This window comes from Numenius arquata, chromosome Z, assembly GCF_964106895.1.
Source record: "Numenius arquata chromosome Z, bNumArq3.hap1.1, whole genome shotgun sequence".
Classification (NCBI taxonomy): domain Eukaryota; kingdom Metazoa; phylum Chordata; class Aves; order Charadriiformes; family Scolopacidae; genus Numenius; species Numenius arquata.
In genome coordinates this window covers 64503731-64519176 of record NC_133616.1, presented here as the reverse complement: position 1 = coordinate 64519176, position 15446 = coordinate 64503731, and the positions used below count along the sequence as shown (strand labels likewise).

The following is a 15446-nucleotide window of genomic DNA, read 5'->3' as shown; positions in this document are numbered from 1 at the left end:
AAGTTACCTTCTTGGTATTGTAACCTTTTGTATGAACTTGGTGCAAGAAATTAATTTAGGATGATGTGAAACACTGCGTAAATCTGTTGCAATAAAACCAGACAAGACCCAAACAGCATTTAAAAGATTTCCTATAAATTAGTATGGGGAGCTGCAAAACCAAACAACTCTTTTGTATGATGGCTTGGTTTCCTGTCTTTTCCATCTGTTTTGTGCATATTATTTTGCTGTGAGTGATCTCAGTTCATGCTTCATCAAGTCTAGAAGCAGGTTAAGACTTTGTAAATTACATTTTTACCCCTGCTATCTCTATTCCAAGAAGGAGAGCACCCTATGCTATGACAGGTAGAGCTAGCTGCTGATGGTGTCCATTTCTTTCATGGGTGTATAGATTCCATGAAACCTGTTTGCTACTCTAGAGTCAATACTCTGGTGAGTGGAGAGGACCTTTGAGTCAAGAAGTATCCAACATCCAGTTCTCCCTTACACTGATCCCCTCTACTGTGCACCGGTGAGGCCACAGCTGGAATACTGTGTCCAGTTCTGGGCTCCCCAGTTCAAGAGAGACAGGGAACTACTGGAAAGAGTCCAGCAAAGGGCAACGAAGATGATAAAGGGTTTGGAGCATCTCCCTTATGAGGAAAGGCTGAGAGAGCTGGGACTCTTTAGCCTGGAGAAGAGAAGGCTGAGGGGAGACCTTATTAATGCTTATAAGTATCTAAAGGATGGTTTGAGGGAGGATGGAGACAGACTCTTTTCAGTGGTTCCCAGTGACAGGACGAGGGGCAATGGGCACAAGCTGGAACATAGGAGGTTCCACTCAAATATGAGGAAGAACTTCTTTACGGTGAGGGTGACAGAGCCCTGGACCAGGCTGCCCAGGGAGGTTGTGGAGTCCCCTTCTTTGGAGATTTTCAAGACCCGCCTGGATGCAGTTCTGAGTAATATGCTCTGGGCAATCCTGCTTTGTCAGGGGAGTTGGACTAGATGATCTCTAGAGGTCCCTTCCAACTCCAACAATTCCGTGATTCCGTGATCTACTGCTCAGGTTGAACTTAGGCGCTTTGATAGATTTTTTGTACAATTTATCTGATTTCTAACCCTCTTCTCCACTTCCTAGATTAGGCGCTCTATGAAAGTCAAAAGAGAGAAATTATATTTCTAGTAGGAAAATGAATTGTATCTGCACAATATAAGCAGATGGGAAAACTGTAGAGTTCTGCCCTACTGGGTTCTTTCACTAGATTAATCTTACTTCTTACTTCAAGTTCAATAGGGGAAAAATAATTCAGATAGAAATACAGTTTTTGACTGTCACATAGTTATGGTACATGGTATGTCTTCATTAAACTGGAAGGTGATGAAACATTACTTGGTGCATCAGATTCAATATTGAAATAATAGCTTTGTTTTCTCTGTGTGTTTTAGGTATCAGTTTTTCTTGCAGGTCAAGCAAGATGTTTTACAGGGCCGCTTGCCGTGTCCAGTCAATACTGCAGCACAGCTGGGGGCATATGTAATTCAGGGTAAGTTCTTCTGTCCAACTGAAACCTTATTTCTTTTAATCCTATATTATGATTCATTTTAAATGGTGAATGAAGATTTCACTAACACTTTATGCATTCATTCTAAAACAGAACAAAACTAATATGACTGATTTCAGCTAAAGAACTGTAAATAGATGACACAGATAATATAGAAGCAATATAGAAGTTAATGTAAAGAGGAAGCTGAAGAGTAAGTCTGAAGAGTCTGCCAAACACTCTTTGCATTGCATTGACAGGAAAACACTGTCATGTACTTAAGACTTTATGACTTACTCTGGATTGCATATAGAGTATGACAAAACCTTCATCAGGCGGTTTACAGATTTGATGGGCTATTGGCAGCCTCCAGCCAACAAAGTCTGTCAAATAAAAGATTCTTTCAAAAAAAATTACATTATGTCAGTTTGAATGTGCCTATGCTTGAAGGGAGGATGTGTTTTGACCTGAAGTGAAGAATTTTAATTCTATCTGTCATTTATCTGCATTCACCCATCAGTAGTTAGCTTTTCAGAAGTGGATGCTATATCCTGCATACTTGATAGAACTAGCAATCAATCAGAAAGCAACTGTCTGCCTACCAGTTAGTTATTCCTTTCACATTACAGCTCAAGCTCTGTATTCAAACACAAATGGTAACCAAAAATCGTATGATGAGCCATGCTGGGACCTGTATCTGTAATTTGTTCTAATTTAAATTTAGGTTTCCCATGAGTGATATGTATTAAGCAAAGATGATTTGTATTACTAGTGTTCCAAGTGTGACTCAACAACACTTAATACAACATAAAAAACAGTCCTCCTTTCATTTCCATTTTAGAATAACAAGGCGGAATAACTTGTGTATGAAATGGGAGTGGGCATTACACAGAATTTCACGGTGTGTTAGGTGTGTTTCTGAACAGCTAAAATTTCAGGCACTTTTTATTTTTTTACAATTTTTTCTAACTTCATTTTGCTGTCTAAGAAATGTGACACGTCATACTCTAAAACTTTGCAATGCACATTTCACTTTACTGGTGTATGTCCCTCCCTGAAAAAATACTGCAAGTATGAAGCAGGAAAATATGTAATGATGGTAACATCTTAATCATATTATGAGAAATGAGTAGAAAGAATAAATTCTTGTCCTTTAATCATTTTGTATGGTGGATGGTAGTATGGGGAGCTGTTGTTTTGGTATAAAATCCTGTTCCTGTGATTCTAATCTCAAATATTGTATTGGAAAACAATGAGGAAGCTCACATGAGAGAGGAGACTTAAGGCATGGCAAAGATTACATACAGTGGGTTAAAGTTAGTCCTGGTACCAGCAAACATACATTCCTAATGACTCTATAAAAAGCTTTGTCCTTATATTTAGGGCCTGCAGTTGTTCAAAGTATATAAAGACACCCGAGAAATGACTGTATCAGATACTGAAAATATGAACCCAAAGCATCAGCGCCGAGGTCAACAGCCTTTCCAAGGGTGACGTGCCAGACCGTGCTTTTTTTCTTTTCCAAACTGAGATGAAGTGTGTTTGTGGGAATTCAGTGATAGCTGAGAAGCTCTGCTTCTGTCATGGTATCAGTGGTGTCGTTCCCTGCGGAGCTCGCAGCTGCTGATATCCAGAGAAGGAGCCATGTGTTCTGCTGGCATCCTCTACCCATGTCCTGCTCCAGGCACGGGCTTTGCTTTCACCATTCAGGTTATGCCTGGGTGTCATCTTTGGTCTCCAGGCACAAGAGTCATTTTCCTCCTTTTGTAGTCAAAGACTGCAGACTATTATAGTGAGTCTGTACTATTTTTCTACGGATCATAGAAAAATCAGTACCCACAGCACAGTTTGCAAAATATACCAATTTTCCTACTGGGAATGCTGGAGTTGTTGCTGTTGTAGTTGTTCCTGTTCTTGTTCATGCTATGGGCGAGAACTACATCATTTTTACAGAGGTTTTCTAGAGAAACTTCTCAACATCTCTACTGAGCAGATTGTTGGCTTGTTCTAGAAACATCATTAAATTCTGGAAAGAAACATGAGTTATTAGATGAGTCTTTTTCTTCTTGGCTCTTGAAGCCTCCTTTTGGCTATGTTTTTGGCGCAGTGGGCATTGCATAGAAACCTTCTGTGAAGCTTTCCTCAGAGAAGTCCAGTCTACACCGATTTTACTCAGGGTTATTAAAAACATGAAATACTAACTTTCGCAGACTTTCTCAGATACATGCAATTACAGCTAAGACAAGTAGAAGTGAGTTCTGATCAAGATGCATATTTATTTTATAATTGCATGGCAACATGTAAACTGATATGAGTAATGTACAAATTTGAGGTTGTTCCTAAGAAAATTGCATCAGCTATTCATTAGGTTCTTTAAGAAAATTATTTTAAAAATTATTTTGATTTTGAAAGTGAGTTTAATGTTCAGGAAATAGAGAAATATTTTATTGAAAAATGAAGTCTTGTGTTTCCTCACAAGAAACAATGCTTGCCCTTAGTACCTCTAGGTGTCTCGGGGTATTTGTTTTCATTTGCATTCACACACTAATGTTTATGTTAGGTTTCCCAGCAAGAATATGCATCAGCTCTGTTTGTAATATTACAGTTTATTGTGAGTGCATAGGTATTCCAATGATTAGACTTTGCTTCTACACTTGTTTTACTTATGGTGCCAAATAATACACGTCATCAAATTTCAACTTTGCTGTGTTGGACAGAATTATACTTAGTCCTATAGAAGTGGTAGATTTCCTGTCAAAACCTCTAGCTCTTTTAACCTTCCATTTCTCTTTTAAAATGATTGAAGACATTTTTTCTTGGTTTTATGTGCGTTAATATGAACAGTTGGGTACTTTCTTTTGTTTTTTTAACTGACTGCATGGTAAATTGACAGTCAGTTGGAAACAGGTGGCTTGGCAACAAATAGGTGGATTGTATAACTTGTTTTTTGGTTAACATAAAGTGTTGAAAATAGGTGACCTTTCTTCTCTTCTTGCGTACTCTAGCTGAGCTGGGGGACTATGACCCATACAAGCACACTGCAGGATACGTATCGGAGTACCGCTTTGTTCCAGACCAGAAGGAAGAGCTGGAGGAAGCCATTGAGCGGATTCACAAAACTCTGATGTAAGAATTAAGTATTGTTGGGAGCTTGGCAGGTCGCGTCAGAGTTGGAGATGCTTGGTAGGTGGGGAAGGGAGCAGCTTGTGGTGCAGAGTGGAGTTCTCTAGACACGAGGAAAGAACACAGGGCATCAAGTTATGTCCCTCAGAAACAGAAAACATTTTATGTTAATTGGAGTTGTTCTTTTAGAAACTGAGTAGGACAATGACTGGAAATTTGATGTCTGACAGGCCTAGGTACAAGTGTTTCAGAACCAGCCATTTTAATAGCACTCCTGTTTCCTCTTAGTTTTGTAGTGGAAAAGAATGAAATAAAAATCTGTGAGTTCAGTTCTCTGTTCCAGGACAGATTTCGTGCATAATTTTGGACAAATTGCTTATTATGTCCATGCCTCACTCTACCGTCTGTAAAGTGGGGATAATAACATTTCTTTTCTTCGTACTGCCCTATGCATTCAAATGAACTGTTAGGACAAAACTACTTTTAATCTAACAATATACAGCACTTGGTACAATGAAGCCTCTATTTTCTTGCCAGATCCTTAGCTGGGGTAATGAAGGAGTGCTTGTTGCAACCTGCATGAATCTTTGTGGGAGCAGCTCACGTTGCAGGAGGTACCAGGAAAGCAGTTTGTATACCCATGGTTTAAGTGATAATCTCAGTTGCAACATCTGCGTGAATTAAAGACACAGTTTGGTTTTACAAGCATAACGTTCTTTCATTTTATTAACCAACATATCTTACATAAAACATGTTGACAGTGGTCAATATAATGGATACCACTGTAAGGAAGAACATACGATTTGTAAGAAAAAAAGCAGCACCTAGAAACAGAGTCATCAGGCAGCACTGAATAACACAGGGCATTCAAAGTGCTGGTTTCTGGACAAAAACCAAACAAATTGCAAAACTTTGTGACCTTAAAGCAGTGGGAACACAGGGTATCTCGTGGGCCTCGAAATAATTTTTGGTTTAAACTGAACAAGGCACTACAGAAGTTCACAGGCATTTAAACAGTACGTGGTAACATTTCTTATGTATGAGAAGGACCTGAGAAAGGAGGAATAAGCTAGAATTATGGTACTTGGCAGTTGAAGAGTTTGTAGGAGTAGAGTATTAGGCACACAGGAGACAGGACAAAGGAGAACTGCAGACATCTGGACCGTGAACGTCAGCAGACCTGGTAGACTCATGCAATCCCAACTTAACCTTTGCAAAAGTTGGAAAAGACAGATTCATTTCTATAATAGATACTGCAAAACTTTAATTTTCCATCTTCCAGTTATTGGAATAATAATGACCTTGGACACAAAACATACGAGTTGCACTATCATTGACATTCTGGATAATCTCTGCCTGATGGTGGATCCCAAGATGGTGCTTTGGGAGTCAGTTGATTTTCTATCAGACTGCAGTTTGTGCATACAATGCCTTCCTTTGCTTACTTGTCAATGGAGTGGGGAGCAAAATTGTAATAAGGATAACCAGAAGATGGACTGGAGTGCCCAACAGATAAGCAAAGCAAGATAAGAACTAGGAACCTCTGGCCCCATCAGTACTGTCAGTGCTTGAGAGAGGAACAGCAGCAGCGACATAGAGAAGAAAAGCAGCAATCTTATAAGGAAGTTGGAGGAAAGAGCATACTTCCCAGTGAAGAAGTCAGAGCCAGAAAGTGATCCTGTGTGAATATATCTTAAATACTACATGCATTTGCAGTGGCTGTGTAAGTAGTTTTTTAAAGAAGAGGCTTAACTCTACATTGTCTCTAGGCGTACATACGATATAAAAAAACCCTCAGCAATTCAGAGCCAGTTTTTGTCCCAGTTACTCATTTTTAGAAATGGTCTTCTATGTGTGAAATACTTTCAGCGGGATTAGTTTTAGGCTGAAGTACTCTTGGTGTACGAGTAACAGCGGCCGAACCACCAGTCACTGTATGAAAGCACTGGAAGTCAGAGAGATTAGGCTTCTCAACCTGCTGCTCCAAATATTAGACAACAGTGCCTTCAAAAATGCAAAAGGTGAAATTGGTTTTGAAAGTGAAGCATATGCCAGAAGTTCAACCATACGTAAAGCCAAAATAAACATTTACTTGCTTATCTCCAAGTTGATGTTCCTGGTAAGTCTAAAGAAGCTTGTTCTAACAAATCCAAGTTAGGTGCAATTGTGATATAACAATTTATTAAGATGGGAGAAGTAGGAAACATTTTATGAGTATGTTCATCATACCCTTTGTCTAAATAACATAGAGATAATCAGAGCTAGCCATCTTGTATGTAGATCTAGATTTCTTGATTCTCTTGCTATAATGAAGCCACAGTCTGGATAAAGGTTAAGTAATTTCTTGCCTGTAGTTTTGCATGTTAGTGTTATTTGTGCCTTGTTTAATAAGAATAGATATTAACTCAGAGACACAGCTGTTCTCTTTGGAAAGCTCTGTAAGCAGAGTCTGTGCCAGTTGCCACATTGACCTGAGCTTTCTCTCTCAAGGAAGAGAGTCTGTTATTCAATAATGATTTCTGTGTGGTTGCCTGAGTGCACTATAGCAATTGATATATTACAGAGAACCTTACTACAGGTCCTTTTTTTTTAAGTAAAAAAGTACTATTTTTTTCTGTTCTAGAGATTGGAAACTGAGGCACAGAGAGTTTGTCTGGTTCAGCATCACAGAGGCTGTGTTTGACAAATGAATTTGGGATGAATTGCTACATACCAGGCCACCAATACTAAGCAACCTTCATTCCTCTCTCAAGTTTCTGTAGTCATTCGTGTAGTAAATCAGATTAAGACCTGTTTACCTCAAAAAGTTTATCTATAACCTTGCAGATGCAGAAGCTGGGGAACAGTGGTTGCAAAACGGAGTGATAACTGTTTTAATACTATCTCTACTTTCTTATAATCATATTGATCTAGAGCTCTGATACTCTCTCACTGCTTGGCTGCAGTTAGGTATCAGGGATTTAGCAGCATCAGAAAAGAGAGTGAAACTGAGGTGTACTCATTGCGAGTTCAGCCTGACTGTCATCATCACCACTGCCAGCATCGACTTCTACACAGCTCACAGCGGTCTCTTTAGTTAAGAAGTTGGAAGCTAGAATGGCTAAGGGCATATCCCAAATTGTATCACCTGCCAGAGACATTTTAGGGACAAGTTTGTGATACAGTTTAGAACTCCTTTAGCCTTTCTGGGGCCCAGCATGAAGTGCGGGTTTTTTTTTGCAAGACAATGCAGTAGCTTTCACAGAAATGTTAAAAAGGAGTGAAGATGAAAATGCAGCTTCAATTATCTCGGGCTTGCAACAGAGTGTCTTGCTCTTATATCAATGGCAGTTATTAAAGGAAGAACAAATTAAATTCTGAGGATAAGTCTGTTGAAGGTGTCAAATTTGTTTAGTCATTTTGTTCTTTTTGAAAATAAATCCTTCATTGGTGATGTCAAATATGTTCCTAGTAGCCAGGTTTTTTCCCCACACCATGTTTCCCCCTATTGTTTCCTACCAGCATGCAGGTGATGGTAGTTTTTAACTGATGAATAGATATTTGCAGATAGGAAGGCAAGCCAGATCTTTGAAATTGATAATCTTGAGACAGACTCCAAACTTTGTTTTTACAGTAGTTGACTTGGGTATTACCAGTTGGTGTTACTTCCTGTAGTCAAGGTTTTATGAGGAAAGGAATATTTTATCTGAAGTCATGAATGCTGCTTTCAGAAATCCTTTGTAGCTTCAGCTCTGCTGTGGGGAAATAATAGCCCAGTCAGTCATTCCATGCCTGCTTTATTAATAATCATGCAGTTATTGGAAAAAAAAAGTTATTTTGCATACTTAAGCCTAAAAATGGAATGTGTGAAGTGTGTTTGTGACAGCAGGGAGAAGATTAGCCACTGTAGTAGGCACATTGTATATATGATAGCGTATATCTGTGGTAGGATCTTGCAGCAGAGAATTTAGTACAAGTTTATGCCTACTGTCCAGTCTGACTTGGAGCGAGCAGAAGTACAGTGCTGAAAGGAGAATGTCAGTCTAAACAAATGGTAGGAAGGGTTGCATACCTGCCCAGCAAAAGTGCAAAGTTCTTATGCAGAATTTTGTTTACAGGGGTCAGGTTCCTGCTGAGGCAGAAGCGAACTACTTAGGAGTGGCCAAGTCCCTGGAAATGTACGGGGTGGATCTCCATCCTGTTTATGTAAGTATTGTTTAAATATTTTAAAATTGGTAACAAAGAAAAAAAAATTATTACTGTACTAATGTGGGGGAGAGTATAGTTGCCACAGAATAACTTGAGACACTGTACTTAAATGCAAAGGAAGACATATTTACAGACTGAAGGGATTCAGTCATTCATACACAGAGAAGCCTAATGGTTTTCAGATGAAAGGCTGTGATTGTATCACACCTATAAAAGACAATCAGTTATACTCCGGAAAAAAAATCAGATAAATAAGAAGTAATTAGTGCGAGTGTCAGGAGAGATGAGAGACAGTTATAACCTTTGTCTTTGACACAAGAATTTGCACATTATTCTTGTGTGAATAACAGCAAGTGTGTACTGAAACCTTTTCAATACCGTTGCAAAAACTAGGGTGGGGTAGCAGCAGCACGTCTGGCTTTTTAAAATATTTCTTGTGAAGGTGTTGCTAAAGACCCAGAGTAGGTTTCCAGCTTTTCCTGTGCTGTATCATGCAGCGTTGCAAGTTACCTGTATTGCCTCAGCAAAACCTTCCACTTCTTTTGTAAAACAGCATGTATGTTGGGATTGGATCCAAGTCATCACCCGGAGGCTATATGCTCCTGGTGGAAACATCATTCTATCTTGTTTGAATAATTGCGCTTGTGGCAGGTTTTTTTTTTGAATAAAAGAAAATCAGAAGTTCAAATGGGGAGTTGTAATGTAGATAGCTCACTGAGTTAGATGTCAGTACTTTGTAAAACTACTTGAAAGAAAATAAAGAACTCAAGATACTACCAGAAGATTAAGTATGTCTTTCCTGCTGAAAATTGTGTAGCCTGCAATATGAAGTATTTTTTAATGCACCCTGTGGCTTAATTGTAATCATATCCCATGCTCTGTGCCCCTCCCACCCATAGAAAGCTGGGGGAGTTACTGGAACAAGATTCAACATGATACAACAAAATTGTGTTAAATTAGCAGAGGCTAGATTTTTTTTTTCCCTCTTAGCTTGTTTTTGCTGTGCAATGACATCCCTGCCTGGGTAATGAGGGGTGAGTTGCAATATGCCGAAGTCTGACCCGTGAATATCATCATTTCTATTTACATTACAAGAGCAACAGAAGCCCTCGTTTGAGACTGAAGCTGCACACACAAAAAGATGTAGTTCTTTTGCTCGCTTGGTCATATTAAAAGTAAAATCGTCTTTAGCTGTTAGTTCACTGAAGAGTGCAGGCAGAGCTTGTGGAGGTGTGCGTGAGCTTTCTCACATCAGGACACTTTCTAGTCAGTCCAACTGATTTTGGTTACTGACCCTAAACTGGGGAGATGGGGGCCTTCAGCCACTCAGCACCAGGGTTTTCACACTGTTCTCTCCCAATGTGGTTTGCAATTTGGATACTGACCTCAGGAACAGTTTCCTTTGGAGGTGATGGTGCATGTGGCTGTTCATGTCACTACCCAATCTGAACAAAAAAAATGTTCTGAATCTCTCAAAGGAGGTACTTCGCTTGGTAGCAGTGTGCAGGTGATACTCTTTTCAGAGGCAGAAGGCAGCTGTGAGGTTATATTATAGTAGAATAGGTCAGAAAATCACTATTTACCTTCAGCTGAAAGTCAGGATGCCTGTTGCATTCATGTCTGAATAAAGAGTTCAGTTTCTGAGTTTTGGCTGTTTGCCAAGTAGCCAAAAGTAGTTCCTTAAAAAAAAAAAAAAGTTATTTTTGTTTTTCACCGTGGCATGTGGAATCTCCCATTCTTTCCCTCATTGTTGTTCTTTTCTGCCTCTTTGCCTCTATGCCTACAAGTTTTCGTATAGGAGTTTGGGTCAGTAGGGCAAGTACTGTTTCTCCATTTGCAAGGAGAAACAGTATGTTTAAGTCAGTTCCTCAGGCTGACTTCCACACTGCTACAGTGATACAACCTGCAACTGTATGAATGACATACGTTTTTGTTTTCTAGGGTGAAAACAAATCTGAATATTTTTTAGGATTAACACCTATAGGAGTTGTTGTCTACAAGAATAAAAAACAAGTAGGAAAATATTTCTGGTATGTATAATTTAAATGTGCAGTCTGTGCTTAAACAATAACAAAGTTGTTGTATGGAAATGTATGGTTTGTGGTATCTATTTGAAAGGTTAATTGTATCAATAAAAAAAATATACTTGGAATTCCTAATCTTTGTCTAGATTATACAGATTTTTAGTTCTTTGATAATCCAAATACTGAAAAAAATAGCTCACCTTTACCATACTCATCCTGAAATGTTTAAATACTGCTAATTTTCTGCTGATATCTGGTGCACACCTGAAAAAAAATATTCTACCTGTGAATTCCTTTGTGTCTTTGTATGTAAATATATACAACTTTATATTTTATTATGCATGAAATTAAAGTCTCATGAAGTTCGTTATTTTTTTCTAATATACAGGCCTAGAATTACAAAAGTTCACTTCAAGGAAACACAGTTTGAACTCAGAGTCCTGGGAAAAGATGTAAGTTTTTATTTAAGCCTAAAAGAAAAAAAAAAGTAATCTCAGTTCTAATGAAGTGGGGAATTTGTTGTGTCCATCAAAGTCTAACTTATTTTATTGAAATTTACTGCAATAAGCCATCAAAGTGAAATTAGTTTTATTGATAGTTACTGCTAGAAAACTACCTTATCCTCAGTGGTCCTGATGGTGCTTGCAGTTTTATTAAAAAAAGAGGAAGAAGAAAGATTTTCTGTCCGTGCTTTGCAGGCAAGGGGAGAGAACTTCAGCAGAATGGTACTGAAGTAGGAATTTTATAACAAAACTTTATCATTTTATATTGTGCCCTGGAAATTAGAGTAGGCGACTTCTGAAATACCTTGTTTATAGTGTTACATAGTGCTTTTAAACTCAGCTAAAGCTACAGGGATCTAATATTAACCAAAGTGTGGATGGAGGAAAACTCACAAAGCTGTTAGGCGCAAGTAATTTTGTAGCTTGGAAGCAGAAGAAGCCACATAATATAGGTTGAAACGCATTTGACAGCATTTAACTTCATTGTGCTGTTAGACCAATTGAGAGAAAACAATATTGATCCTAGTGGAGCAAGGCTGATAGCAAGAGAAGAGGTTTTAAGGTACAGTCAGTGGACAAAAGAGAGAGAGATTTGTCACCTATGAAGCATGTAGGGCAGGGGGAGGAGGTGAGTGTTGAGGATGCAGGGAAAATTATGAAATGTAATAGCTGTTGCCAGTCTGTGATTTTTGGTATCTGGTTGAATTGCAAGTTTAGTTTGCTGAGTTCCTTTTTGAAAATACCTTGTAGGTCTCTTTGGAATATCCGGAGTGAAAGTTCATAGTTTTGAATGAGTATTAGCCTGCTGGCAGTATTCCCCTTTACTGATTATCAATGTATCTTCATTTATCTATGTAATGCTTGTTAGTCTCGTCCATGATTTTTCCATGAGGCCATTTGCTATGTTCAGTACATTCTGGGAAATGTAAGTGTAACATTGACTGGTTGTCTTGTTTCTGTCATGGACAGCATTTCTTGTGCCTCTGCAGATGTACTGGCAAGTTTTGCTTTTGTTACTCCCAAGTGGTTTGTTTCTATTTGGTGTGATGATCTCTGGGAGGTTTATTTCTGATGGTGTGTCTGTTGAAATCGGAGAGTTGTTTGAAGGCTGCGGAGAGGTTGGGAAAACTTTTCTCAATGTTTCACGTGAAGGGTGAATACCTGTTCATGTATAAACAAGTCCAAGTTTGATTTAGAGTGAATTGCATTGAAGTGATGCTGTAGTTTCTGTTTGATGCCACATGTGTGTAGTTTTTGTCTGAACCATGTGGAATTGCAAAGGTTTAACATGCTGAGCAGAAAAACTGCAAGCTTTGGAAAATGTGCTTAAGTTCAGACTGTGAACGTTGATGGCTGGTAAACACTTACTATTGTGATCATAAGGCAAACACTTCGACAGCACTTGGTAGTTTCAAGTCTCAACAGGTACTTTTAGGAACTTTTTCAAGAGAGCAGTAAGTACAAGGGTGTGTACCGTCATTAAAATCTTCCTTTGCAACTAATACTCATCTGAAGTGTTCCTACAGTGCTTCATACCCTATCAAGGTTAGGAAAGGCCAAAATGGCCCAGAAAAATCTTCCTTTTTAAAAAAAATGTTCTGATGGTGTTACTTTGAAAAAAAATTATGTATCGGAGTAAGTAACCAGTAGCCTTTGTCTCTGGATTACAGCTGTCATAACAATTTATGCTGTTCGGCACCCAAAAGTGGAAAAGCTCATTGGTTTATTTCTATGACTGTATGTTCCAAATAGTCCTCAAAAACTTAATTCACAAATTTCTTTTATTCCTCCTTTTTTTTGGAATAAATGCTATCATTTTGTCTTTCCATGTGCAATATGAGTTTGCAGTAGATGATAGGAGAGTAAGCAGGCCATTTTTACTTCGTCCTGCCTCCTGGGAAATTCACTTTATGCCCAGGGAGTTGGCAGTTTCCTCGTTTCAGATGTGGTATGCCAAGTCTGGAATGTGTTACGTGTTTCCATTTAGTTGGAGAGAATGCCAAAAAAGATTCAGGAAGAGAAGAAATAATGAACACTTTATTGTATCTTCGATGGAGTTTTATGGCATATAGCAAAGGAGTTAACATCATGTAATAAGAAGAGCAGATTATTTCTGAGTATATTGAGTGCTTTGTGTGAATCACATTTTCCATACTGTAGTGAAAACTCTGTGCAGGCTGGATTTTGGTTCAAGTTTCCACACACTAGCTACCTTTATTTACACTGACGGGCACCTTTCACGTCAAGAGGAAGCTGTTGGTGCTTTTAGTACCGATGAAGTGTTGCTCTTCCCCTCTGTGGTGGTTACTTGTGGTAACTTCTTTATTCTCCCTTTCAATAAGTTTGTCTGAGTTTTTTTCAAACATACCAAAACAATTTGAATGTGTACTTCCCACTAAAGTGGTGGAAGCGGACACCCTGATCTCCTTGACTGATAGCAGATGTGGCAGTCTAAATGTACGGGTCCATGTCCTTAGGCTACCTAAAATATACACTGTGGGGTGCCTGTGTCAACTGTATTTACAGCTGCTGAGTTTGTTGTTTACAATGGTTTCACTTTCCATAAACTTGATGATTTACTGAGAAGAAGATATTTATGCTTACTATTTTGTAAGAAAGGTGCTTCACCTTTCCTGTTTTGTAGGGTAATCTCTTGTACTTTTTCATATCTCTTCCATGAGAACATTTCCTGTATATCTCACTTCTTTATATTTTTCCTGCATACCTGTTGCTATTGTGTGCAAGCATGACCACTGGTATTTTGGTTTTATTGTTCACTGCTTTGCTTGTATTATATATTTTCTCCCTAAGGCTATTGTTATTACGCCTTCATAAACAAAATATTTCCCTTAATATTTGGTTGTCTGTGACTTATCCTGACACGTGAGACTGATGACCTGGACCAGCTGACAGAAACTCTTCTTCAGTGATGTTAATCCTTGAATCCGTATTTCATTGTCCCCCGAGTGGACCCACGTTGTGGATTCTGAGCTAGAAACATGTCAGGCTTTCCATGAAACCTCTGCGTATCAACATGAAATTAGGAACCCTTACCCTGTGGGGACCTCACAGGATTCCTTGAACGTGGCAAACAAAAGCAAAGAATTTCTGCAGATGAGAAAAGTGTATTTTCCTGCAGTTTCCTTTAAGAAAACGGAGAGGTCCATCTGATGCCTGTGCCCAGTTGCTGGTAGCATAGATGTCTGTTGAGCAACCTTGCTGGAAGCAATCCAGCAATACAGGTGGCTGCCAAAGCCTGCCCCCCCCCTCCCCCCCCCCCCTTCACCGATGCTGCAAAGAGGAGCCTAAATCACAGTGGATACACTGTGTGAAAGTGGTTAACTGAAGGGGTGCACAGCACATCTCCTGTGCTTTCCCGGTGTGAGGAACACGGCTTGCTTCCTCGGTTTCTCTCTCAACTAAGGACATGAAACGAAACAGAGAAAAACATGCTTTGATGGATTGTGTAGGCTGGGAAAGTAAATGTAATAATATGCAGGAGTGAGAGATGTGGAGTTTTTTTGCCTGTAGGTACCAAGTGCTTCTGTGTTGTTCCCCGCAACCCCATATTGTTGTCTGTAACAGCGCCTTTAACTTTGGTTGCACTGTGTCTGAACATGCAAGTGAATGATTTCACTCCTTTGCAGAGCTCATGCAAAACTTCTGTACTTGTTACTTTTCATGTTTCTCTTTCACCAAACCAGAAAGTGTTGATTGTGCAAAACCCTTGCTTTCATTATTTTTTGTTATAAGAGAGGGCTCTCTTGGAATTCTGAAATTTTTGTTTTGAGGGATTTTGAAATTTGGGTTCTTTCAAGTCAGACCAACTCCCCAGCTGTGCAGTTAAAAATGATTTCCACATTTTCAAGCCATGCCTTCCTCTGCAGTCTTGCTTAGGCAGATGAAGAGGCCCAGATCAGCTGAATTTGTAAGGTGAAGTTGGTAAAGACTGCTTTCAGGAGCAATACCAACCACTGATGCATGCTAGAGGAACTTCAGCACAATTGCAAAGCACATGATGCTCCCCTTCGTGGTGGCTGAAACTTTTCTAAATACAAGATTTTTGTGTTATTTTAAATAACCTC

The 15446-nt window shown here is 39.0% G+C and overlaps 1 protein-coding gene across 1 annotated transcript in view; it reads left to right on the top strand.

The window, feature by feature from the left end:
• Positions 1-15446, top strand: part of EPB41L4A (erythrocyte membrane protein band 4.1 like 4A) — a 131784-nt gene that overhangs the window by 65554 nt on the left and 50784 nt on the right. Inside the window, exons 5-9 of the mRNA XM_074165933.1 lie at positions 1429-1526; positions 4529-4649; positions 8744-8831; positions 10776-10864; positions 11247-11310. Coding sequence (XP_074022034.1) covers positions 1429-1526; positions 4529-4649; positions 8744-8831; positions 10776-10864; positions 11247-11310 — 460 coding nt within the window. The remainder of the gene's footprint in view (positions 1-1428; positions 1527-4528; positions 4650-8743; positions 8832-10775; positions 10865-11246; positions 11311-15446) is intronic.